Source organism: Callithrix jacchus, chromosome 12 (genome assembly GCF_049354715.1).
Source record: "Callithrix jacchus isolate 240 chromosome 12, calJac240_pri, whole genome shotgun sequence".
NCBI lineage: Eukaryota > Metazoa > Chordata > Mammalia > Primates > Cebidae > Callithrix > Callithrix jacchus.
Window position 1 is genome coordinate 125,990,264 of NC_133513.1, and position 26,889 is coordinate 126,017,152.

The window sequence follows — 26,889 nt, forward strand, 5'->3', positions numbered from 1 at the left end:
TGGTGGAAATGTCCGGTCACAGAATCACGTGGGAAAACATGGAGGGCTAAAAAAAAAGTTAAAAATACACACACACCATATGACCCAGCCGTTTCCCTCCTTGGTAGTTACGAGGGATGAAAGCACATTCCACCCAAAGACAGAATGTTTGTTCATAGCAGCGTTATTCCGAATAGCCAACACCGGTCACCAGCGCAGAGCGCCACCGTGGGTGAGTGGGACAGGCCTCAGCAGCACTCCATGGTGGATGGAGGGGACTGTCCGTGCACACCGTGGCAGGTTATCGCAGTAATGATGGTGGGCAGAAGAATCCAGGCCAAACCCCAAAGAGTGCATTCCGTGTGACTTCAGGTATATCATGTTCTGAGAAATGCAAACGTGTCTGTAATGACAGAACGCAGAGTGGTTTCCCAGGGAAGGGGTTGGGTGGGGGCTGGAGGGATTCTGAGGAGCACTAAAGAGAAGTCAGGTCAAGGCCAGGAGGGAGAACGGTAGACCCCGCACCTTGGCGCAGATGAGGATGCCGGGTGGAATGGCAGACAGTCCTGGGATGAAGCCTGCATCTTCCACTCCAGCCTGGTCTCTGCTCCCACCGCTTCGTACTATAGTTTAGCAAACACAATCCAGAGCCAAGTGTAACTTGTGTCCAGAGATGAAGGGACCCAGGTGACCTTCTTGAGCGACGGGCGTGTTTGTCGTCTGGTTTAGTGGTGTAGATGTGTCAGGATTCATCCAGTTACACACACTTCAGATGGGTGCGGGTCTGTCAGTGCCACTTACACGTATCTTAGCACTCTAGAAAGAAAATCTCGTCGTGTGCTGGATTTAATTGGGAAGAGAAGTCCTTCCATCACCAGCTGGCTCGGCGAGCAGACTGTGCACCCCACTCTGTGTGTGTTTCCCCTGAGGAAACCCAACATGCCACAGGAAACAACCATGGTGTGTGAACAGCTTTCCACGTCACGTGCACATCTCCATATGCCATGTAACATTGAAAAGACTTTCTTCTCGTTACATCTTACTTTATTTTGAGACAGGATGTCACTCTGTCACCCAGGCTGGCATGCAGTAGTGTGATGGGGGCTAACTGCAGCCTTGATCTTCTGGGCTCAAGTGATGCTGTGGCCTCAGCTTCTTCCCAAGTAGCTGGGGATGCATGTGTGCACCACCACGCTTGGCTAAAAAAAAATTGTTTATAAAGACTGGGTGTCACTATGTTACCCAGGCTGGTCTCCAGCACCTGGCCTCAAGTGATCCTTCTTCCTTGGCCTCTCAAAGTGCTGGGACTACAGGTGTGAGCCACTGTGCCTGGCCAAAAAGACTTTCTTTAGGTTCAGTAAAGCTTTATTGATTTTGAGTGTGACATTATTCCCACCCGGTGGGTGATTTTGGTTGACGTCACCTGCACTTTCTCTGCATTCTGAGCCGGCAGGTGCCGTCTTCTGGCGTCTGGCTGGCGTTGGTTTGCAGTGGGGTCGTGTGCCTGTAGGATCCGTCTGCACAGCCTCGAGTTGTTACGCTTTCCTCGCCTTCTGGGACGCCTGAGGCACAGATCCCCAGTGTGCTGTGAGCAGATCCACACCCTGGGGGTGAAATAATCTTGCTCCTGTGCTCCTCTTCTGAGCCGCGAGCCGGGCAGGGCTGTGCTCACATCAGTCCTCTCCCCGGGTGGGAAATCCGTTAACAGGCTCTTTGGCAAAGGCTGGGCCAGGGTGCCTCGTGGTCGGCTGATCCATCAGGCGGCCGACAGGCGTGATCGAGTGCTGTGTCACAGGCCGCCGGGGAAACAAACACGCCACACGAAATGTATTGGTGAACAAACTGAAAAACTGTAAAGCTCTTAAGGACTTTCATGCTTGTTAGCATTTTTTGACAGAAAATCACTGAAGCAGTGAACATAAAGAAACGGCCGTGGTTGATCCGAGGCTCAGCTGCTCGTTCTGCTCATGTGGCCCCAAGTGGCGTTTCAGTTCTGGGGGCCCTGTGAGCTGCTCCTGGCTCTGCCCGGGCTGCTCACCTGTGGGAATTCTTACGGCCCCTCGGCCGTGCTCACCAAGCATGGCCTCCCTGGAGATGGGTTTTTATGGTTTTGAAGGTGACTGAGGGAGACTTAATGAACACGTGTTTTCTCCAAAGCCCAACCAGGCTTGGCTTCGGATGCTGAGAGTTGAGTGGACATTACTAGGCTTGATTCACAGAAGGAATGCAAGCCTGTACGCCACAGGGACATTTGGAGGGCACGTGGCTGACCTGCCCAGGACCATGCCGTGTGCCTGGAGGGCACCTGACCTGCTCTTGAGGCTTCACTACAAGGCGTCTCAAAGGGAACGTCGTGTTTTTTCATCCGTTCCCTAGTCCCTGCAGACCCTGCTGTTGACCTGGGCATTTGTGTGATGAGTCGGGGCGTGATGCATGGTGTGTGGGGGCTGGCTGGGCCTCTGAGCACAGCCTCTGACAGCTACGTCTCTGCCCCCATGCTGGGGCTCATAGCTCCCCTCAGCAGCAGCCTAGAGCTGAGCACCGAGGTGTGGGTGATTTTCACAACTGCGCCTTGCCATTCGGCTCGGCACCTGTTAGAACCGCCATGTGCACTTCTTAGAAAACCACCCATCCTTCCATCCCAAGGAGGGTGAGAGGCACAGTGTTTTCCTGGGAGAAGGTGGCCGCCATGCTGGCCACACATCCCTGTCAGGACAGTGTGTAGGGTGCCCCACCCGTGGGCACAGAGCTGCATACTGCTGTCTGAGCATCAGCCCATGAGGTAGTGGCCAGGGCTCAGTTTTGCCGAGCAGGCTCCGGCTGACCTTTAACAATCCTCTGGTTCCCGTCCTGCAGTCAGCCGGCCCGGTGCCGGGAGGCGTCCTCCGGGAGAAGTCAGCCTCCTCTTCGCTCGGCCTCCCGGGGGCTCAGCGTTCATTCCGCCTGCTCTCAGGGGTCTGGCGTGGAACCACCACTGTTCTACTTAAGCGCTGTCTTTTTTCTTTATGTCCGTTAGATTTGCTCCCATTCAGGTCATGCTGTCTCTTATTTTGCAACCTTAAATGAGCCTGTTTGCACGAACGGGGTGTAGATGCCTCCTCAGAAGGAGTGTGCATGCGCCTTGTCCCTTCTGGCTGTGGCCGTTTTCCAGCCATGCTGGTCAAGGATTCTCCCCCATCAGCAGCAGGCTTGTCAGGGGGTGGCTCTGGGTTTTCCCTTTGCAGCTGAGGAGCTGAGCAGTCCAGTCAGGCTGCCCCTACCTGCCCAGAACTTTCCCGATGCTGTGGCCAGGCGGTGCCCACCTGTGCAGGTGGTTCCCTCCAGGCCAAGCCCTGTTGTGCAGGAGAGCCCCCCAGACTGAAGGAAATGAAGCTGGGGCTCAGAGACCGTGCCCACCTGAGGCCTTACCTCGCCTTCTCAGATGCGCCCATGTTTCCAAAGAAAAGGCCAGATAGGGCACTTCACCCCATCCAGAGAGCGTCCCCCACACAGCGCACCCCGTGGAGGCCGCCGCTCACCCATGGCCTTGAGAATACAGGAGAGCCCCTGCTTAGATCATAGAAATGCCCTTCCCAGGAGTTAACTGAGTCCATGTGTTTTCCCCTCGATTCTGTGTTGCTTTTTGGGAGAAGACCTGGTTGTTAATTATGCCAGGAAAAGTGGTGATAAGATTTAGGGTACTTCTTTCATTGTATAATTTTTTCCTGGCTAAAGGGGAAGAATGGACTGGGCGTGGTGGTTCACACCTGCAAACCCAGCACTTTGGGCGGCCAAAGCGGGTGAATCGCCTGAGCCCAAGGGTTCGAGACCAGCCTGGCCAACATGGGAAGCCCGTCTCTACTGAAAATGCAAAAATTAACTGGGTGCAATGGTGGGCACCTGTAGTTGCAGCTGCTCGGGAGGCTGAGGCGGGAGGATCGCTTGAGCCTGGGAGGCAGAGGTTGCAGTGAGCTGAGATTGTGCCACTGCACTCCAGCCTGGGCAACAGAGCAAGACCCTGTATCAGAAAAAAAAAATGATATAATCACATTAGTTCTTTACCACGTCCTCCTTAACACCGAGTCACGGTGCGTCCAGCTTTGACTCACTGCCTCTCCCGTGCTGTGACTGTTGAAATGCAGCATTCCTTCCTCACTATTGCGCATTGAGGAACTCGGGGAGATGATTTATAGTCAGGGATGTTTCTGTTTAAACGGACAGAAAGGGAGAGCCATTTGAACCTTTAATCCATGTTTTCACTGGTTTTAAATCTGATTTCTGCTGTCTGGCAACTTGAGGAACTATGAAGTCCTCATGGGCAGTTCAGGGGAAACGGTAAAGGCCTCTCAAGCATGCGGTGGAGAAACACAAGCTGCACACCTCCCTCCTCCATCGGAAAGGCGGGATTCAGACAATTACAGTTTACATCCCTGGGTGTGAGAACAGCCGGAAACCCCCGTCGGGTCACCCGAGACGGATCGCCCGTGGCACGCGCTCCCAAGGCTGCTGTCTCCTCAGCGGGGCTCTTTCCCCCTGGGTAGAGCAGTGTCTGGAAGACCCTGAAGGATGGCCCACACGGAGCTGAAACATCTTTCAAACGGAAATTGTTACAGTGTGCTCTTCATCTTGAAATTAATGTTTGGTTGTCAATTTTTATTGCTGACCTAATGGATGAAGTCCAGCGGTCACAGCTGCCCCCTAAAGCGGTCCCCAGTGTGTGCTGTGCGGACCTTCTCGGCAGGCTCCCACCCCCTCGTCTGTAGATGGACTGGGGTGGAGAGAGATCTGTGCGTCGAGAGCTCGGAGGAGATGACTTGACTCATAATGTGCACTCAGTGTTCTGGGACTCACAGGAGGGTAAAGGTGATTGGAAAAAATTCTTTTCATTAATTCCCCTCACCCCATCCCCTCTGCCACCCGGGACAAAGATGGCGGGGTCCTGCTGGCTGCCGCTCTCCTGCCAGTGCTGAGCACAAGGGAGGTTCCGTCTGAGGCTGGCTGAGTTTTATGTATCTATTTATGAGATCCGATAATGTAATGATGTGCTTGTCTAATAAATGCTGCTGTACAAGCTCGGGGCAGCAGACGCTTCCATGATGACCTGGATTGTCTAAGCCACAGCCCCTTTCGGTGGGAGCTCGACTGTTTAATAAATGTCGGCTGTTCTTCCAACCGTCATAACTATTTAAAGGGGTTTCAAAAGAGAGAGAGCAAATCAAATCAAGCCATTACTGTTGAAGCTCGTTCTGGAGTTAAGTGTGTTTTTTAAAATGCGGGCCTTGTGTAGAGGCTCCTCCCAGTTTTCATCTATTATCACGATAATTGAGTTTGTAGCTGGAATTAAATTTATCAAATTGCGTTATCGTCTTTGGAAATTGGATAGGCATGCTGGCAGGGCGAGGCAGAAGTTAATCCGCTTTGCTGAAGCCTCCAGTGGCCTGCACAGCGGGGCCGAGGGGCCCAGACAGCTTCCTGTCACCCGGGCTCCATGTAATTTCTCCTCAATCCCTTGTGCAAATAATGACATTTGAATCGAGCATTAACAGGCTTAATTACTTTAAAATTGTCATTTTAATTTACACTGATATAGTATTGATCATACAAGCAGAGATTAAGCTGTTCAGTGGAGCAGATGATGGGGATTTAAACATGGAAGGGCCCCCAGGGGGCCGCGTGCGCTGCCCGGCGCGAGCCGGAAGAGGGATGATCTTTCTCGGTAATGAACTGGCGGCATGCGGGGACATGAATCTTGGGCTCTTGGAAAAGGGGGAATAATGGGGTTGGGGAGGCATTTGCAGGCTGCTCATTCGCTGCCATGCACCAGTTCTCCAGCGATTCATCCGCCTCACCAACATTTATTTATCCAGCAAATTCCGGAGCTTTGACCTTTCTGCTAAGTACATTGAACATAAGTTGGAGTGGAGATTTTTCAAGTGTAACTTTTACAGGTATTTGTTAGTTTTTCTTATTTCTAGGCAACATCAAACAAAGTTACTCGGTTTTGTGAATGTCCTCGAGCCTTGCGGTGCTGGCGTGGCATAAGAGTGTGGGGCCTGGGGACGGGGCTCCTGCAGCCCAGCCTCACACTTGACTTTTGAAAATTCCAGAGGCAAATCCCAGGCTCAGATGTCCCTGATCCTTTCATGGACGGAATGACACAAGGGCCTCACCTCCCTGCCACCGGCTGGCAGCCCTCAGCCTCTTTCCAGTTTAGGCTTCCTGGTGAGGACGACGGGGCAGAGCGACGCCCTGCGAGTCCTCAGTGCTGCTAGACGGGAAAAGACGGCCGTGAAGCACAGCAGGCCTTTTTCTGAAGCCAGCGCATCTGACGGACCGCAAATGCCGTGACCGTGTCTGCTTCACTTTTCAGAGGTTATGTCATAAAAAGTTAAGTGATTGGTTTTATAGTTCAGGAGGGAGTAGTGAAATTCCTGATCACTATCCATAATGGCTTTATTTCAAACAGTGGGCTAGAGATTTAATTAAAGCATGGTGAGGGAAAAGAGAAAATGTTGTTGTTTCTCCTCAAGTTAAACATGAATTTGCACAGGGAGCATGAGAAGGGCTTATCAGTCCTCATGACATTTTGTTCTCTTCCTTGGCTTTTAAAGCTGGCGGCCCGCCTCACCCCTCTCTGAATGGCTCAGGGGGCTTCAGCCTTTAGTGCCGTGGGGTTGGCCCATTGCTGTGGCTTCTGTAAACACCGCCGAGCTCCGTCACACAGCCACCACTGCTGGCTTTTACTGAGCGTGCATTCCGTGCGGAGCTTTGTCCTAAAACCTGGGGTCTCATTTCCACACTTCCTTACCGGGGCGCCAGAGACAAGGGAAGGTTCAGAAATGGCCAGTGAGTAGCACCTGCTAGTGTGGAGCTGGGCAGCTGCCCCGTGAGTGCCAGGTGCTGCCGGCCGGGCCCTCCCATCCCCTCCCCTCCCTGTGGGGCTGTGAGGGGCTGCATGTGGCTCCCATTCTTACCCTGAGGCTTGGTCCTCACGGGATCCCTGAATGAGAGGGAGCGGGGGTGAACTGGGGCAGTGGTGAGTGACGCAGCAGAAATAGCTCTGCTCCAGGAGGCCCCACGTTCTCCTAGGAGACAGCCAGTGACATTTCAGCCTGGCCCAGCCTTGTCCTTGAAAGCAGTGGCTGCTTCCCTCATGTGTTGGCAGAACGCCACTCACATGTCCTTAGTCTGATAGGGACTTGGTCAAGCTTGGAGGCTGTGGGGCTCAGCCTGCCTGTGCCTGCCCCACGGGCAGAGAGGGCAGGCGGTCCGCGTTGGATTCTGGATGTGCGGCTTGCAGTGGGGTGCAGGTGCTTGGAGGCTGTGGGGCTCAGCCTGCCTGTGCCTGCCCCACGGGCAGAGAGGGCAGGCGGTCCGCGTTGGATTCTGGATGTGCGGCTTGCAGTGAGGTGCAGGTGCTTGTTCAGGGCTCCGGCTTGAGCGTGGACCTGGGTTTCTGGAAGGGCGTTGTTCCCGTGTCCCTTTCCCCACTGTGGCCTTGCTGGGCCCCCACGGAGCCAGGACCTGCTGGTGACTGCTGCCTCTCTCTCCTCAGGGTGAGGCTCTGAACGTACCTTCTAGCTCTTGCCCATACTGTCGTCCTCTGCTGGGTCCTCAGGGCCACTAACCTCTTCACAGAAAATCCCTCTGCAGCCACTGGCCCCACACCCTCAGCCCCCACGCCCTCACCCCACACGTTCTCAGCCCCCATGTGCTCAGCTTCCCAGCCCTCAGCCCCAGGCCCTCAACCCCCGAACCCCCAGCCCCACACCCGCAGCCCCCACGCCCTCACCCCACATGTTCTCAGCCCCCATGTGCTCAGCTTCCCAGCCCTCAGCCCCAGGCCCTTAACCCTTGCACCCCCAGCCCCCAGGCTCTCAGCACCATGTCCTCAGCTTCCAAGTCTCGATCCCACACCCTTGGTCTCCACATTCTCAGCCCTCATGCCATTATGCCCTCAACCTCCATACCCCCAGGCCCCACACCCCCTGCCCCACATCCTCAGCTTCTAATCCCTCAACCCCATGTCCCATACCCTCAACCTCCACACCCCTAGATCCCACATCCTCAGATTCCACACCCCAGATCCCACAGCCCTGACCCCACCCCCATATCCTTAGACTCCACATACCCACACCTGACTCCATGCCCTGACCCCACCCCCCAGTCCCTGTCCTCAACCTCCCCATTCTCTGCTGCAGTCCCTAGCCTTTGGCTTGCTTGCTACTCACCACAGCCCTGACCCAGAAGCAGGAGGACACTGTCAGGCCCTCCTTGCTGGGGGCAGAGTGGTTGGGGCTCACCTGTCCCCTGCCCCTCCTCCTTCCACAACCAGCTAACTCTCCACCGTGCCAGCTCACGTCCCCGTGGTCTCCTGGGAGGTTCCAAGGGGGGAGCCTGTCCTCTGTCCACAGCACCCAGTCTCCCTTTGTGCCAGGTCACCCCCTTTAGCAAATAGGCGAGCATTTCCCTCCTAGGGAGGAAGCCCCTTCACCCCATGTCTCCCCCACCTCCTTGTCCTGTAGAAATCGACTTCTTGGCAGTGACTGTTTCCTTTTTTTTAAGGAAAATGATGGATATTCGTGTGGTCAGGACAGCGGTGCCAAAGTGGAGAAAGTGCAGGCGGCGGTGACGGCTTGATGGGTGTCACTTTTCCTTGGTCTTCATCAGTCAGTTCTAATTTACAGCGAGGCCATTAGTGGGAGATCGCTTTCTGGGGATGTCTTTTCCCGTAAGGGTTACTCATGGTTTGGCCTCAGCAAAGGTAAGGAAGAGAAGGGCTCTCTTCAGATTGTTGGAAGCCCGCGTGGCCCACCCCCTCAGGCATGAGGCATGGGCATGTGGGCACGCCTCCATCTGCCAAGGGTGTCCCTGTCTCTCCCTCTGATTGGGACAGTGGGTCACAGTGGTGGCAGCGGGCAGCTGGGGCCCCTAGAGCCGTGGCCTCCTCTGGGCCCAAGGGAGTCACAGCAGACTTAGGAGTGGAGAGTTCAAACATGGGCTTCAGTGAGGTTTCTGCCCCCACTGCTCTGGCTCCCATCCCACCATGCTCTGGCTCCTGTCCCCCCATACTCCAGCTCCCATGCCCCCCCTCTGGCTCCCGTGGCACAGTGTTCTGGCTTCCACCTCTCAGCTCCATTTCCCACCCGCCTGCTCCTCCCTCTAAGTCTCTGCTTCTCCCTCTGCTGTCCCTGCTCTGGCTTCCACCCCCTGTTTTTGCTTCTGCCTCTCTGCTCTAGAAGGACCCAACCTTCTGGGCTGGCACAGCCCTTCCTACCATGCCTGTTGATGCCATCATCAGCCAAGGACGTGCTGGGGCCGTATTCTGCGGCTCCTCCACATGGTAAAGTGCTGATGGGAAGCAGCACCAGCCCCTCCTGGAATAGCAGCTGGCATGCAAGCTTCCTGTCTCAGGTGCCTTCCACGTTGCCACCCATGCAGGGATCAAAGCAGCTCTGCGAAGCAGGAGCGGTTCAGTGACTACCAGGAAGAGGCTGATGCAGGATTTGAACTTGGTTCTGGCTTCGGAGCCTGCACTCTCAACCGGCCTGCTCTGCTCTCAGCAGGGGAAGGTGCGGGAAAGGCCAGCTTCAGCCAGGGTGACAGTGGGGGTAACGCTCAGTGTGGGCAGCATTGGTTAGAGGTGACTGTTGTCTGAAATCCAGCCAAACTGTAGGTTTCAAAGCTTGAGGACAGGCTTCGTTAGAGGTCAGATGTCGTGCCCTTCCCAAGGATGTCGGGAGAGCATCATATTCTGTTAGGTGGCTCTTACTGAGGGCCACATTCTGTTAGGTGGCCCTTACCCAAGCACCGCCTCCCATTAGGTGGCTCTTACCTGAGTGCCACATCCCGTTAGGTGGCCCTTACCGAGCACCGCGTCCTGTTAGGTGGCTCTTACCAAGCACTGTGTCCCATTAGGTGGCCCTTACCCGAGCACTGCGTCCCATTAGGTGGCCCTTACCCGAGCACTGCGTCCCATTAGGTGGCCCTTACCCGAGCACTGCGTCCCATTAGGTGGCCCTTACCCGAGCACTGCGTCCCGTTAGGTGGCCCTTACCCGAGCACTGTGTCCCGTTAGGTGGCCCTTACCCGAGCGCCGTGTCCTGTTAGGTGGCCCTTACCCGAGCACTGCGTCCCGTTAGGTGGCCCTTACCCGAGCACTGCGTCCCGTTAGGTGGCCCTTACCCGAGCGCCGTGTCCTGTTAGGTGGCCCTTACCCGAGCACTGTGTCCCATTAGGTGGCCCTTACCCGAGCACTGCATCCCATTAGGTGGCCCTTACCCGAGCGCCGTGTCCTGTTAGGTGGCCCTTACCTGAGCGCCACGTCCCGTTAAGTGGCCCTTACCTGAGCGCCACGTCCCGTTAGGTGGCCCTTACCGAGCACCATGTCCTGTTAAGTGGCTCTTACCACAGGTGGCTCTTACTGAGCACCGTGTCCCATTAGGTGGCCCTTACCCGAGTGCTGCGTCCTGTTAGGTGGCCCTTACCCGAGCGCCACGTCCTGTTAGGTGGCCCTTACCCGAGTGCCGCGTCCTGTTACATGGCCCTTACTGAGCAGTGTGATCTACACACGTTATTTCATTTATTCCTTCATGTAGAAATATTTGAATCATAGCAGCCCCGTTTTTCCTGTTTTTCCTGTTTTCCCCTTTCTCTGTGAGCATTAAGTTTTAGGTCATCCCCTTATTCCACAGTTGAACAGGCAAAGTGGCTGCATTTTTAAAAGGTGGAACAGAGGCTTTCATAATACTCTATATTCGCCCAAATCACACAGCTAGAAACTGTAGAGATGCAAACTGAATTAATGAGCTATAGATAGACTTGGAGAAAATATTAAAAGAAAGCATGGAGAGACCAGGCCCAGGTTGGAATAGGAGTGGGGGGCGTGAAAGGTGTGGGCTCCAACCACGTGCAGCTGGTCCTTAGAGAGAACACAGAGTGGGGAGTGGACGTCGTTTTTGAAGAGATGATAAATCCCTGTTTTCCAAACTTAGGAGCACCCGTATTCGCTTGTTTTCACACTGATAAACACATACCCGAGACTGAGCAGTCTACAACAGAAGGAGGTTTAATATGGACTTATAGTTCCACATGGCTGGGGCAGCCTCACAATCATGGCGGAAGGAGGAGCAAGCCCCACCTTCTATGGATGGCAGCAGGCAAAGAGAGCTTGTGCAGGGAACTCCCCCGATTAAAACCATCAGATCTCCTGAGACCCACCCACCACCGGGAGGGCACCATGGGAAAGACCTGCCCCCACAATCCAGTCACCTCCCACAGGGTCCCTCCCGCAACATGTGGGAATTTGAGGTGAGACTTGGGTGGGGACACAGCCAAACCGTATCATTCCACCCCAGCCCCTCCCAAATCTCATGTCCTCATATTTCAAAACCAGTCCCCAACCCAAGGACTATTTCATAAAGTTAGCAATACTTAAATGCTGATGGGAAGTCAATACATCTTACGCCACACGATAAAGGAAAAGGAAATAAAATGAAGATATTAGTACAAGTGCCTACGCGCACAAACATGATTTTAGCAAAAGCAGGAAGAAATCCTCATGACAGTCATAGTCCTGGTGTCTGAAGCTGGTCACGTGGTCACAGCTGGTACTCATGAGTAGCTGCTTCTGCTGCCCGTTCTGTATGCCCTTTGCCTTCAGCAAGCACCTCAGCAGGCCCTGGTTTTTTTTTTCCTGGTGGGATGTCCCAAACCTTCATTCCTGAAGGGTCTGGACCATTTGTAGTCCTGCCTGGATTGGGCTGTTGCAGTTTCCCATTGACCTTAATCACAGGGCATGGTGATACTAAGAGATGCCCTGATATCACCTGTATCCCATGCATTCTCCTCCTTAGCTCTGTTGTGGAGTCGCAGACTGATTTCATCTTGATAGTCTGGGTCAGTCCCAACACTAACTCCCTCCCTAGCCTGTTGACTTAAGGGTAGGAGGAGCCCAAAGTATCCAGGTGGCAACTTAACTTCCAGTTCAGTGGAATCACTGTTGTGTCTCCTGGTGGCAGCGTTCCTCCCTCTGGAACTAAGACCTCTAGGCCAGCAGAATGTAATGTCGTGGGAACAGGAAGCAACAATTTTGCTAGTGGATCACTAGGGGTGGTGGTGAGTGGTGCCACTTTCACTTCCACCTCCTGATTCCTGGACCCATGATTCCTGGCTCTGGGAGAAACAGTACCATATATTGGATGCTGATTCAGAGCATACAGAGCCTTCTGGAGTTCTTTGCCCCAGCCCTGCAAAGTATTGTCCCGTAACTGACGTGGTAATTGTGCCTTTGAAAGGCCATTCCACCGTTCTGTCAATCCAGCTGCTTCAGGATGATGGGGAATGTGGCAAGACCGGTGAATTCCATGAGCATGAGCCACTGCTGCCCTTCTTTAGCCATAGAGTGAGTGCCTTGGTCAGAGGCGACGCTGTGTGGAACACCGTGACGGGGGATGGGGCACTCCGTGGTTCACGAATGATAGTCTTGGCAGAAGCATTGGGTGCAGGACAGGCAAACCTATATCTGGAGTACGTGTCTATTCCAGTGAGGACAAACCGCTGCCTCTTTCATGATGGAAGAGGTTAAATCACGTAGATGGTGATAACAACCTGCCGCCAGGTCACTGGCTGGTCGCCCTGAGGACTGGTGCCATAACGGGGGATCAGTGATGGTCTCTGCTGCTGGCAAACTGGGCGCTCAGCAGTGGCCATAGCCGGGTCAGCCGTGGTGAATGGAAGTCCATGTTGCTGAGCCCATGCGTTACCTCCATCCCTGCCACCAGGGCCACTTTGTTCATGGGACCATTGGGCAGTGACAGGGTGGCCGGGGAAGGTGGCTGAGTGGTGTCCACAGAATGGGTCGTCCTATCCACCTGATTATTAAAATCCTCCTCTGGTGAGCACTCACATGGGATACAAATATCTTCATGGTCTTTGGCCACTCAGGTCCATCCACATACCTCTTCCCAAATTTCTTTGTCACCGCTTTTTCAATCATGCGTCTTCCAAGTCCCTGACCACGCAGCCAAAGCATTGGCTCCAGCCCATGAATGAGTATATAATTGCGCATCTGGCCACTTCTCCTTCCATGCAAAATACACAACCGGGTTCTTCCCACTGGGAAGATTTCCCTTCAGCACTGTCCTTCAGGGATGCCCTAGAAAGGGGCTGTGGCGCTGCCGTGTCCACTCTCGGGTGGTGCCTGCATGTCGTGCAGAACCATCTGTGAACCAGGCCCGAGTCTTCTCTTCCTCTGTCAGCTGATCATGGGGACTCCCCATGAGGCCACTGGTGCAGGCTGGGGGAGAGAAGGCAGGTGGCAGGAGTGGGGACCACGGGCATTTGAGCCACGTCCTCATGTAACTTACTTGTGCCTTCAGGACCTGCTGGAGCCCAATCACGTACATTCCACTTCTATCTGACGATGCAGTGCTGCTGTGTATGACCCACTTCATGGCTGGATGGGTCAGGAAGCACCCGGTCCAGGACAGGCAGTTCAGGTCACATGGTGACTCTACGACCCATAGTCAAACATTCAGCTTCCACCAAAGTCCGGTAACAGGCCAATAGCTGTCTCTATAAAGGAGAATAGTTATCTGCAGAAGATGGCAGGGCCTTGCTCCAAAATCCTAGAGGCCTCGCTGTGATTCATCTAGGGGGCCGGCCCTGCCAAAGGCTCCAGACGCATCTCTCTCTGCACTGACACCCCAGGCACCATTGGATCTGCCGGGTCACGGGGCCCAAGTGGCACAGCAGCCTGGACCTGTTGCAGAGCCTCCTCCTGTTTTGGACCCCACTCAGACCTCCGTATCCAAAGCCCATAAAGTTGGGGGTCCTAGTCAATCCCTAGCAGGATTTAAAAAATAAAAAGCAATACCCAGTCAGATCATAACAAAACGAGAAAACCGCAGAGAGCGCCGGAGTCACCCTGATAGGCCACCCTCCCGTTCCTGCGGAGACGGTCACTGCAGGAGTCACCCTGATAGGCCACCCTCCCGTTCCTGCGGAGACGGTCACTGCAGGAGTCACCCTGATAGGCCACCCTCCCGTTCCTGCGGAGACGGTCACTGCAGGAGTCACCCTGATAGGCCACCCTCCCGTTCCTGCGGAGACGGTCACTGCAGGAGTCACCCTGATAGGCCACCCTCCCGCTCCTGCGGAGACGGTCACTGCAGGGACGTGCAGCCGCGTCTGCCGTGTCCCGGAAGGAAGTGTCAGCAAAGGGTCCTGTCCGGCAAAACATCTCTTCAGATTGAAGGTGAAACAGACACTTTAACTCAAATGAAAGGCGATAAATGCTAAAGGATGTTCTTCAAACGGAGAGAAAATGATCTCAGATGAAGCCAGAGCTGAGGAGGAACGAGACGCCACAGCAGTGGTGGGAAGGGGAGTCTTGGGTGTGTAAACCGAGGCACCGCCTGCAGGTTGACATTCGGAGAGAAGGCAGTTCACCTTGGGACCGCGCGTGGCATGGGCATTCCAAGGGCCTTGCCGTGCTGGGGAGAGTGAACGTCACAGGGACGTTTCCATGGAAGGTTCGGGACCCTGGCCAGGGGCCGGAGGGAGTGTGCCCTTGGAATACCGCTGTTTTAGCATTTCTGTGGACCAGGAACTACGTTAAATTAGGTAGATGGCAATTTCCCAATATAATTGACATTTAAAAATCAATTAAGCCTTTTGAGTAGCGTTTGATATGCCCTGAGCCTTTCTGCTGGCAGCAGGTATTTCGTTAACGGCCTGTGTCCAGCGCTGGCCTTCCCTCGAAGTGCATTTTACTTTAATTACTCTGTGTCTGTAATGCACAGAACCTGTTTCTCCAGAACACTTATACGTGAAATGTAATTGAAAAGCTAATGATTTTTAGAAGACAAAGGTAAAAGAGCCATTTTAATTAGCATGCAAACCCCTTACATAATTTAATTGGCATAAAAGTTTATTGATTTACTTTTATAATCATTTATATATAGAAAATATAACTTAATAAATTTCATAATTAAAACCAGTTATTTTAAGACTGATGTTTTTCTTTGTTCATTATTGAAATTTTCAATTTGTAAAATATTTGGTATTAAAAAATAGCATCTTTGTTGCAAATGAATCTCACTTTGAGGAGAAACTCTAGGTGATGCGGGTTTAAAATGAGCTGTGCGGGCCGTAGGGCAACTCGGTTCCTCACACAGCCTCGTTTCTCATGAGCCCTGTGGGAAGGCCCTGGGCTGGCATGCCTTCCTGTGGCCGGGGCTGCTGTCTGGCCCACCATCGTCTGTGGGTCAGGACCTTTCCAGCTGCCTCCCTACCCTCCGGATGAAATAGGCACAGGGAGTTTACTTTCTTCTCCTTTCGTTTGGCATCAGCTCATGAAATATATGAAATCAGACATAAGTCAATAGAGATTTCCCTTTTGAAAAGCAGGTCCAGGATCATGTGCTGAACACAAGCAGGTGGCTGTGTGGGTCAGGGCTGCCGGAAGCGCCACTGGCCTACAGGCTGTGCTGTCCAGGGCCAGAGCTCCGCTCCCCGAGCCCCTGTTGAGACAGCAGCCCTGGGCACCTGTGGCTGCTCCCTCCTCCTGACTCAGCTCCCAGGTGCCACCTCTGTGTGGTCCTTCCTGCCCTAGCCCCTGACCGGCCCCCCCCCCCCATTTCCCCTGTGGCTCCTTGTCCCACTGATGGCTGGCTCTCACCTGCTCCTGCCTCTCCCCAGTAGTGGCTTTAGTCTAGTGCTTGGCCCTGCCCTTTTCTCTGGCTCTGGCTTCTCCTCGGCAAGCTGAGCCTTCCCCGGCTTTGAGGACCATCCACGTGGTGACCCCCAGCGTCACCCAGGCCTCTGTCCTGAACTGCAGAGCCACAGACTCAGGCACCTTTGATGTCTCCCTGGGGTGTCTGAAGCTGATTCAGCCTCCACAGGCCCACGGCTGGACGTGGTCTCTCCAGGGCCTATCCCAGGTCCTGCCTGCTGGGGCACCCCCGCCACGGCCCCCCTTGCCACGCCAGCGTCTCGGGCTCTGGCCGTCTGGTCACCGATATATCTCACATGCCTGAGAACATACGTGGCACAGAGAAAGGAGAAAGTGCCAGACGCGTATTTCTGGAATGAGTGAGTGAGGAGTGAATTCTCTCAGAAAGAGTGGGTGTCCTTAGACTGGCCGATGGCTTTGCCCCCTGGTGTGGCAGGGAGCCCAGTGCGGATTCCAGGAGAGAAGCCAGGACTGCTGGTCAGCTTGCCGCCCTTAGACGCAGCCCATTTGATGAGAAGGCCGCCTCAGGCCGGTTTGCAGGCTGTCTTGTTCCATTTCAGCTGCCCCTCACTGTGGCAATAGGAAATGTTGAAGGGTGCACTCTTCTGGGGGATTTCTGGTGGCCGGCGAGGGCGATTAGGCGGCTCTTGTGTGGCGTGCTTACCCTCTCGTCAGCGTGACGTGTCTACACAGGCAGACGGAGCCCCGGTCCTTCCTGGGCTGCCTAATTGGGGATGCGACATCCAGGAGCCGTGACAGGTTCAGCACCCCGTTCACAGAACGCCAGCTTCCACGGGGCATGCTTCATAAAATGCTCTTCAATTCAGGAACAGATATCATTAGCTTGGTAAGTGGATGAATACAATGGACAACCAATTTAATTAACCTCTAGCGTGGACTGTCGGACAGGAGGCAGAATGCGATTACGTGTGCAGCTCTCCAGCCGGCAGCCAGCCCACAGAGGGCCTCGGCAGGAGGGTCGGACTCGGGGACACCTTGGTGCCGTCATCCCATGTGTGGCCCCAGGAGCTGAAATTGGAAAGCCCGTGCTTTGTAAATAAGTCAGCTCTCATTGTGAGGTAGTCACAGAGCTCCTCTGAGAGCGGATGGTCACAGCCCCCGCGTGCTGCCTGTGGGTGGCACTGGGGGAGTGGGCAATAGTGAGGACACCACCCCGTCCAGTTGGGTCGGCCACCGTGAATTCATTATATAGGAAAAGATCGATGAAGCTCTACATTGATTTAAACAAAAGCTTTGTTTCATTTATTATTGTTTATAATCTAATGAATGTTATTGTAACTTTGCTTTGATTTATTACTCAATCTGTTAAATTGTTTTAAAACCAGTCGTCTTGGGACTTCCCTTTGTGATGTGGTTAAATGTGTGACTTTTGTGAGAGTGTTCAGCTTCTCGGGGGCACCGTGAACCTGTGCCTCGGGTTGTGCTTTGAGACCTGAGCCAAGGGTTCCGTCTGCTGGTTCTGAGCTGCTGCTGCTCAGCTGGACGCTCTGAGGGCGTGGCGGCTCTTCGATTGCCCAGGATCTGTGAAATTCCTGCCATGGCCCAGGCATTGTGGTGGAGGACTCCGAGGTGCCCAGGTCACATGCCTGCCCTCAGGCAGCTTCCCTTCCCTTTCAGAATTCAGATGAGGAGACCAGTGAGTGCTGGAATGCTCAGCGCCTTGAAGGAAAGGTGGGGACTGGGGCTGCCAAGCCTCTACCCAGATTAGGCAATCAAGAGGGCTGCTTGAAGGAAGCTGCATTTCCACAGAGACCTGAGGCAGCAGGGACTTCATGTGAGAAGAAGCTGGAAAGGGGGAGGCAGCACAGCTGCCCTCCTGACAGAATAGCATGCCTCCTCAGGCCCGGATGAATGGTGGGGCTGGAGCTCTGCTAGGTCTGTCAGCTGGGCGTGGAGGGCCACAGGACAGCTGGGGAGGCCACGTGGCTGGGAGGACATGCAGTGGCAGGGTCAGAGGTGCACGTGGAAAAGGCCACCCTGGTGCCTGGGAGAGAAGAGACTGAGGGGACTGCAGCTGTGGGAGAGGCAGGGGCCCCACTGGGAGACAAGAGAGGTGGCATGGGGCAGTGCAGAGAAGCGGAAGGCTAGAGTCGGACGGGGTTCTGTAGTCCATAGAGTCTGTGGGAGGAACGGATGTTTGAGGGAGGCGTATGGGCAAGATGCTGGAGGAATCTGAAGAGACTCACGGTTTCCAGTGGGAATGGGAGGAGGGTGAGGATGGAGGAGGTCTCGAATCCTGAAAGGCTGGACTTGTCACGAGAGACCCAAGTGGGAAGGAACTGTGCAGCCACCAGCCCGGGAGGCTCCACACTGTGTACACGAGAACTGCCCACTAGAAGATGGGACGGACCAGCCACCCCAGCAGGAGGAGTAGGAGGAGGGGAAGAGCTCACAGGGCACCCTGAGCAGATCCAGAGTGCGGGTATTGCCGGGTAGGAGGGGGAGATCAGGGAGGAGAATGTGGAGTCTCGCAGCCCAGAAGTGACAGAATTTGGAGGAGCGGGATGGGCATGAGAAGGTGACAAGACAAGGAAGTAACTCTAGATTATATTTAAAAATTAAAAATCTACAAAATGAGATTGGAAAATGGGCAAAAGATACTAGGAGTTCACAGAAGAAATTGCCAGTAATCTCAAGAAGAGATACTCTAGACACACAGATTGTGGAGCAGAGGAGAGCCAGGACCCACCCTCCCCGGCGGCCCAGTGACATCTGACCAGGGTGCCAAGAACATTCCATGGGAAAGGACAGCTCTGGCCAGTGGTGCTGGGGAGGCTAATGTCCCACAGGCAGAAGAATGAAGCTGGACCCTCGCGTTACGTCACGTACAAAAGTTAAATGAATCGGACTTAAACTATAAAACATTTAGAAGAAAACATGGGCCAGAAACTTCATGATAGTGGACTTGGCGATGATTTGTCAGATGCAGCACCAAAGGCACAGGCAGCAAAAGGAAAAGAGACAAATGGGACCACATTAAAATCCAACCGCTTGGCCGTGCGCGCCTGTAACCCTAGCACTTTGGGAGACTGAGGCGGATGGATCACGAGGTCAGGAGTCGGAGACCAACCTGACCAACATGGTGGAACCCTCTCTCTACTCAAAGTACAAAAAACAAATTAACTGGGCATGGTAGCATGCGCCTGTAGTCCCAGCTACTCGGGAGACCGAGGCAGGAGAATCTCTCAAACCTGGGAGGCAGAGCTTGCTGTGAGCCAAGATCGTGCCACTGTACTCCAGCCTGGGCAACAGAGCGAGACTCCATCACACACAAAAAGATAAATAAACAAATAAGTAAAATACAACCACTTTGTGCATCCGAAGACAGCATCAGCAGAGTAAAAAGGCAGCCACAGAATGGGAGAAAATCTCTGCAAATCATAGCTCTGATAAGGAACTCCTACCCAGAATATATGGAGAACTCCTAAAACTCATCAGCAGCAACAACTACACCCACCCTGGGTCAGAAGGGGGTTTGAATAGACGTTTTCCCTCCAAGGACGATGCGTGGACAGCTGACAAGCTCGCAAGAAGGCACCTGGCACCAGGAACCCTTCGGGAAGTGGAGAGCCAAACGGCCACTTCCTTTGCCAGTTTAAAAGGACCTTCGATGAAGGAGCACCTTATACCCATTGGGGTGGCTGTTGTCAGAAAGCGCTGAAAACCGCAAGGTGGTGAGGGCGGGAGGAGGTTAGCGCCTTTCTGCACCGTGGGTAGAAATACGCGGGGGCAGCCACTGTGAGCATCACAGCAAGTATTCAAAAAGTGAAAAATAGAATTCCCGTCCGATTCAGCCATCCCACTTCTTGGTACAGACCCCAAAGAACTGAGAGCACAGTCTCAGCAGATGTTTGCATCCCCACGTGGTGTTGCTCACAACAGCCAGATGTGGACGCGATACCATGGAATGCGGTCCAGCCTTAACATGGAAGGACACTCCGGGAACCACTGCAACATGGTGGAGGGACTCTGAGGACATGGTGCTAAATCAGAAAGCCTGTCACAAACAGGCAGACACGGTATGATTCCACTCACATGAGGTTCTTGGATTAGTCAGAGTCACAGGCACAGAAAGTAGGAGGGTGGGTGCCAGGGGCTGGGGGAGCAGGAAGAGGAGCGGGTGCTGGGCAGGGACAGTGTCAGTGGGGAAGGTGGGGAACGTCCTGGAGGTGGATGGTGTGGCGGGGGCAGGCATTCGTTATGCAGCTGAACATGGTTCCAGTGGTAAAGTTTCCGCTGTGTGCATTTTACCACAGGCACACGTTTCCACGATGGGGTGCGTAGCTAAGCCAGCGTAATGAAGATGCAAACTCAGACAGTAAGGTCGAATTTCACACCTACCCAGCTTGCAGAACTAGAGGCTGGCACTGGGCCATGGCAAGGATGCAGAACATGGGCTTGTCCTGATGAGACTTTTGGGGGGTCGTCACGGCAACGGGAGGGGCAACGTGGTGGCGCCTGGGAGGGACAATGTGGTGGCGCCCGGGAGGGGCAACATGGTGGCGCCCGGGAGGGCACGTGTCTGCCGTGACCCAGCAAGGCCATCTGCGTCTTACGTACATATGCACGTGTTTAATTCACAAGTACACGTGTATATTGTCCTATGAGGAGGGCACCTCTCTGCTGACCCAGCAAGGCCATCTGCGTCTTACGTGCATATGCACACGTGTTTAACTCACAAGTACACGTGTATATTGTCCTATGAGGAGGGCACCTCTCTGCTGACCCAGCAAGGCCATCTGCGTCTTACGTGCATATGCACATGCATTTAATTCACAAGTACACGTGTATTGACCTATGAGGAGGGCACCTCTCTGCTGACCCAGCAAGCCCTCCTGAAGGGTGTGTCTGTGTGTGAACACTCAGCACCCATGTAGGCAGGTGCGTCTTATCTCTGACACACTTGCTCAAGAATGCCATGTGGGGATGATCACTGCAGCCTCAATTATAATAGGTAATTGGAAAGAGGCCCGAGGAGTTGACTTCCTTTTCCTCTTTGTCTGGCATCAGCTTGTGAAATATGTTACAGTGGCCTTTACGTGCAACAGAGGAATGGGTAAGTGACAGGGTGTTTTTTTGAGACAAAGTCTCAGTTGCTTTGTTGCCCAGGCTGGTGTGCAGTGGCACTGTCTTGGCTCACGGTAACCTCTGTCTCCCAGGTTCGAGTGATTCTCCTGCCTCAGCCTCCCGAGTAGCTGGGATTATAGGCATTCACCACCATGCCTGGCTAACTGTTGTGTTTTTAGTAGAGATGGGGTTTCACCATGTTGGCCAGGCTGGTCTTGAACTCCTGACCTCAAGTGATCCACCCACTTTGGCCTCCCAAAGTGCTAGGATTATAGGTGTGAACCAGTGTGCCGGCCAAATTACAGTATTTTTATACAGTGAATTATTATGTAGCATTCAAAATAGGCTGAAATAGAACTTTGGGGGAAAGCTTCCAAAGGTGAGGCTGATGAGAGGCACATGCTGGGGCCACTCCCTGTCCTCTTGCCTGTTACTTCTGCTCAGAACCATCAGGATGGTGGTCACCTCTCAGAGGGAGAGGACTGTGGCTTCAGGTGGGCTGCAGAGCCCATACCCAGTGCACCTGCCCTCGTTTGGCCCTGGGCTGGGCTGGGCTGGGCTTCTCTGCCTCCTAGTGGACGCTGGGGCAGAATCGGGCTTCCGCTGTCCTCTGCTCGTGCTGCGTATCCTTGGCCAGGCACAGCCTCTCACCGATTCATTCTTCCCTTGTTCTTTTATTCTTAATATAAACAGCGGCCACCTTTGAAGTCGCTGAGTGCCCTTCCATCTTCCTGTGTGCACCTGCCCAAGGCCACCTCCCTAGCCGCTCGCCCACCTCGCAGATAACCACTGTGCAGAATTCCGTGTTCATTCTTTCATTGCTTTTTAATGTAATTGTACCATTGCATTTTTGTTTGTTTGTTTTATCTCTTTTTGAGTATGTCTTTATCTTGGTATCATGACACAGGATGTTTGAGGGACTGTCTTCTTTCTCAGCGTCCTTTGTGAAATCCACCTGTGTTTTTGGATGTAACTCTGATCTGCTTATTTTCCTTGCTGTGTCATGTTCTGTCGCAGAAATACTTGAAATCTGATGGACCCGTTTGCACCTTAAGCATTAGGGTCATTTTTAGTTGGTGTTTTCAGAGGTCCTGCCATCGCATTCTCATACCGTCTCCTGAGAGCTCCAGCATCTCAGAGAGAGGTCTGTGTGTGCATTCCACGTGTATACATGGACATATGTATGTCTGCAGGTATGTGCAGATGTGTATGTGTGTATACAGTTACATGGATGTGGGTTATGTACATCTCTGCATGTGTCTGTGTGTACATACGTGTGTGTGTGTCTGCAAGAGTTTCAGGTTTGAAGCAGCCTCGAGGGTATGGGGTTATAAGTGCACTGGGAGCTCCCACCTGTGATCACACCCCTGACGTGGTTGGAACTGGCAGGGATGCTGCCGCCACCCAGGGCCGCACGTGAGCACCACTTGTGTGAGGTTCCTCTGTGTGACTTGGGCAGAGCGAGTGCTCCTGTGCACGCCTTACTGCGAGGTCCGTGTGACCTGAGTTTCAGGAATCGGTTCTGTTCTGCGGATGAACGAGCCGGGTGCAGTAGACCAGGTTAATGATGTGTGTTTTGGCGGTTCACCTGATTGTGGAAATGATAAATGACTGGCCATCTGACTTGTTTGCAAATAAAAAGTGATGGAGTTGTTTCCAACGGTGGCTTTGTGTTCCTGCCTGTCAGCCTCTGCCCCAGCCTGAGTCATCCCGAGCCTGGGAGCCGCTGGCTCCATCCAGGAGGTGGGACCCCGCTCAACAAACACGGGCTTTGTGATTGCACCATGCCTGCAGGGACGGGCTGTTCTTTCTGAGTGTGTGGGAGGTGGTCTGCCCTCGCCCTGAGTTGGCTACGTTTGCAAAGTGGGCCTGCTGCTATCAGAATTCAACTCCCGAAATCAAGCTAAGTGACATGGTGTGGCCATTTGTCACACGACCAGACTCCGATTGAAGTTGAAAACTTGTTTTAACAGCATTTGCAAAAAATCCATTTTCACTAGCCACCCCTGTGAGAGGCGCGGAGCTACCGTGGTACGCAGGGTTCCTAGTGCCCTGGTCGCCAGTTGGTGTGGGTGCCGGACGGGTGGTGATGGTGCTTCAGTTGGTGTGGGTGCCCGATGGGTGGTGATGGTGCTTCAGTTGGTGTGGGTGCCCGATGGGTGGTGATGGTACTTCAGTTGGTGAGGGATTCTGATGGGTGGTGATGGAGCTTCAGTTGGTGAGGGATTCTGATGGGTGGTGATGGTACTTCAGTTGGTGAGGGACTCTGATGGGTGGTGATGGAGCTTCAGTTGGTGAGGGACTCTGATGGGTGGTGATGGTACTTCAGTTGGTGAGGGACTCTGATGGGTGGTGATGGTACTTCAGTTGGTGAGGGATTCTGATGGGTGGTGATGGAGCTTCAGTTGGTGAGGGATTCTGATGGGTGGTGATGGAGCTTCAGTTGGTGAGGGACTCTGATGGGTGGTGATGGTACTTCAGTTGCTGTGGGATTCTGATGGGTGGTGATGGTACTTCAGTTGGTGTGGGACTCTGACGGGTGGTGATGGAGCTTCAGTTGGTGAGGGATTCTGATGGGTGGTGATGGTGCTTCAGTTGGTGTGGGATTCTGATGGGTGGTGATGGAGCTTCAGTTGGTGTGGGATTCTGATGGGTGGTGATGGAGCTTCAGTTGGTGTGGGTGCCCGATGGGTGGTGATGGTACTTCAGTTGGTGAGGGATTCTGATGGGTGGTGATGGAGCTTCAGTTGCTGTGGGACTCTGATGGGTGGTGATGGCACTTCAGTTGGTGTGGGACTCTGATGGGTGGTGATGGTACTTCAGTTGGTGAGGGATTCTGATGGGTGGTGATGGAGCTTCAGTTGGTGTGGGACTCTGACGGGTGGTGATGGTACTTCAGATGGTGAGGGATTCTGATGGGTGGTGATGGAGCTTCAGTTGGTGAGGGATTCTGATGGGTGGTGATGGAGCTTCAGTTGCTGTGGGACTCTGATGGGTGGTGATGGCACTTCAGTTGGTGAGGGATTCTGATGGGTGGTGATGGAGCTTCAGTTGCTGTGGGACTCTGATGGGTGGTGATGGCACTTCAGTTGGTAAGGGATTCTGATGGGTGGTGACGGAGCCTTAATTGCCCATTACCTCCGAGGCTGCCTGCAGATGCTTGGGTCCCACCAGTACAGCCCCAGCCAGGCCACAGGTTCACAGGGGCCTGTGTCTTCTGTGTGGCCTGCACTTGATCTACTCCTTGGTGCCCCAGGGACTTGGCTTTGTCCAGTGAAGGCCACTTCCCGGCAGGGGTTGGAGGGCTCCACCATGTCGGTAGTCATAGCAGAAACATCACAGCCAGTGGCTGCATTTCAGTAATGCAGAATTAAGGAGCACTCTTTACAGTCTTGTTTATAAACATGTAAAAAGTATTTTAACTATTTTTAGCAAGAGGCAAGGAGTCAGTATTCTCAGATGTGACAGACACACTGTTGACACGCACTGTGGTCAGAAGCGTGGGCAAGCTGGGGACTTCCTGTCCCTGGACACGCTCCTGGCCTGTCGTCCTAGTGTCTCTGATACATGGGTGCTCTGCACCACATGATAGAACAGGGTAAACACCGAAAAAGTTCTATTGATCTCTGAGTTTCAGTGTTTATTAGCGTTAACTATGGATTTTTGGACTATAAATTGCAGTTTCTATGCCTGCATTGGCAATTTATTTTTCACTTATTTGTTACAAACTTTATAATATTCTGTTCACTTTATCACATTAAATGCGGTAATAGTTTAAATGTTTGCAGCAGCATTTATTTACTTAATGCTTTCTCCAGCTGAGACAAATGAAGGGATGTCCTCTGTGAGGAAGGGCTGATGGCGGCTAAGGGAACGTTGCATTTCATCCATGGGGCACAGACATACGGGGCACGGGCCTACGGGGCACAGGCATACGGGGCACAGGCATACGGGTCACGGGCATACGGGGCACGGGCATACGGGGCACGGACATACGGGGCACAGACATACGGGACACAGACATACGGGACACAGACATACGGGGCACGGGCATACGGGGCACGGGCATACGGGGCACGGGCATACGGGGCACGGGCATACGGGGCACGGACATACGGGGCACAGACATACGGGGCACGGGCATACGGGGCACGGGCATACGGGGCACGGGCATACGGGGCACGGACATACGGGGCACGGACATACGGGGCACAGACATACGGGGCACAGGCGTACGGGGCACAGACGTACGGGGCACAGACGTACGGGGCACAGACGTACGGGGCACAGGCGTACGGGGCACAGGCGTACGGGACACAGGCGTACGGGGCACAGACGTACGGGGCACAGGCGTACGGGGCACAGACGTACGGGGCACAGACGTACGGGGCACAGACGTACGGGGCACAGGCGTACGGGGCACAGGCGTACGGGGCACAGGCGTACGGGACACAGGCGTACGGGGCACAGACGTACGGGGCACAGGCGTACGGGGCACAGACGTACGGGGCACAGACGTACGGGGCACGGGCATACGGGGCACGGGCATACGGGGCACGGGCATACGGGGCACGGGCATACGGGGCACGGGCATACGGGGCACAGACATACGGGGCACAGACATACGGGGCACAGGCATACGGGGCACAGGCATACGGGGCACAGACATACGGGGCACAGACATACGGGGCACGGGCATACAGGGCACGGGCATACGGGGCACGGGCATACGGGGCACAGGCATACGGGGCACAGACATACGGGGCACGGGCATATGGGGCACAGACGTACGGGGCACAGACATACGGGGCACGGGCATACGGGGCACAGACATACGGGGCACGGGCATATGGGGCACAGACGTACGGGGCACAGACATACGGGGCACAGGCATACGGGGCACAGGCATACGGGGCACAGGCATACGGGGCACAGACATACGGGGCACGGGCATACGGGGCACGGGCATACGGGGCACAGGCATACGGGGCACAGACATACGGGGCACGGGCATACGGGGCACAGGCATACGGGGCACAGACATACGGGGCACGGGCATACGGGGCACGGGCATACGGGGCACGGGCATACGGGGCACGGGCATACGGGGCACAGACATACGGGGCACGGGCCTACGGGGCACGGGCATACGGGGCACGGGCATACGGGGCACGGGCATACGGGGCACAGACATACGGGGCACAGACATACGGGGCACAGGCATACGGGGAATGGGTCTACGGGGCACAGGCCTATGGGGAACACAGGTCTACAGGGCACAGTCTATGGGATACGGGTCTGTGGCTTCCTCTCTTGACTTTGTGCTGAATGTGGCTCATGACCTTCCTGCTGAAGAGGGTCTCAACTCTATTTTGCAAAAGAAAAGCCTGGACACTGGCTTTTTAATTTTCATTTTCTATTTTTTTGTGATAGAGTCTTACTCTGTCACCCAGGCTGCAGTGCAGTGGTGCGATCTTGGCTCACTGCAACCTCTGCCTCCTGGGTTCAAGCAATCCTCCTGCCTCAGCCTCCCAAGTAGCTGGGATTACAGGTGCCCGCCGCCATACCCAGCTAATTTTTGTATTTTCAGTAAAGATGGGTTTCACCGTCACTCCGGCCCGCCCTGTGCTGCACACACGCCCCAGGAGCAGAAGCTGTGCAGCCTCCAAGGGATTTCTCATGTCTTGGGGATCAGCCTCAAAACAGAGACGACCTAAGAGACCTCAGAGATCTGACCCAGGGTCCCAGGGACTGTGGACAGGGACCGACCGGGCCAGAGTTACTGACAACCTTGGCCCTCAGCAGGCCCAGAACAGGGGTCCCCTCACCATGCACTGTGCCCGTCACCCTGCGCCTCTGAGGGAGCAGCGACCTCCTGAGCCCAGTGTGGCGCACCCTCCTGTAGCCCTGTCCTGCGACAGCCACCCCAGGGACCAGTGGTCCGGGAGGGAGCAGCAGCACATTTCCCTGGGGACTGCAGAGCCTGAAGCTTGGACCTTAGAATTAGGTGATGTTCAGACATTGCCCTTGACTTTCTGAGAGAGACATCAGCTCTGCGGCTCTGTAGGACGGATCTCAGCAGGAGGCTCATGCTGGCATGCTCAGGA

The 26,889-nt window shown here is 54.3% G+C and overlaps 1 protein-coding gene across 6 annotated transcripts in view; it reads left to right on the plus strand.

The window, feature by feature from the left end:
* Positions 1-26,889, plus strand: part of INPP5A (inositol polyphosphate-5-phosphatase A) — a 262,671-nt gene that overhangs the window by 142,777 nt on the left and 93,005 nt on the right. For 2 of the 6 annotated variants that reach the window (XM_035269561.3, XM_035269560.3), the window contains exon 1: positions 1-19,734. This exon is cut by the window's left edge and continues 12,426 nt beyond it. The exons of 3 other annotated variants lie outside the window; for them this stretch is intronic. In XM_035269561.3, coding sequence (XP_035125452.1) covers positions 19,618-19,734 — 117 coding nt within the window. In that variant the 5' untranslated portion in view covers positions 1-19,617. The remainder of the gene's footprint in view (positions 19,735-26,889) is intronic. One more of the 6 variants, XM_078346808.1, reaches the window with a different exon arrangement.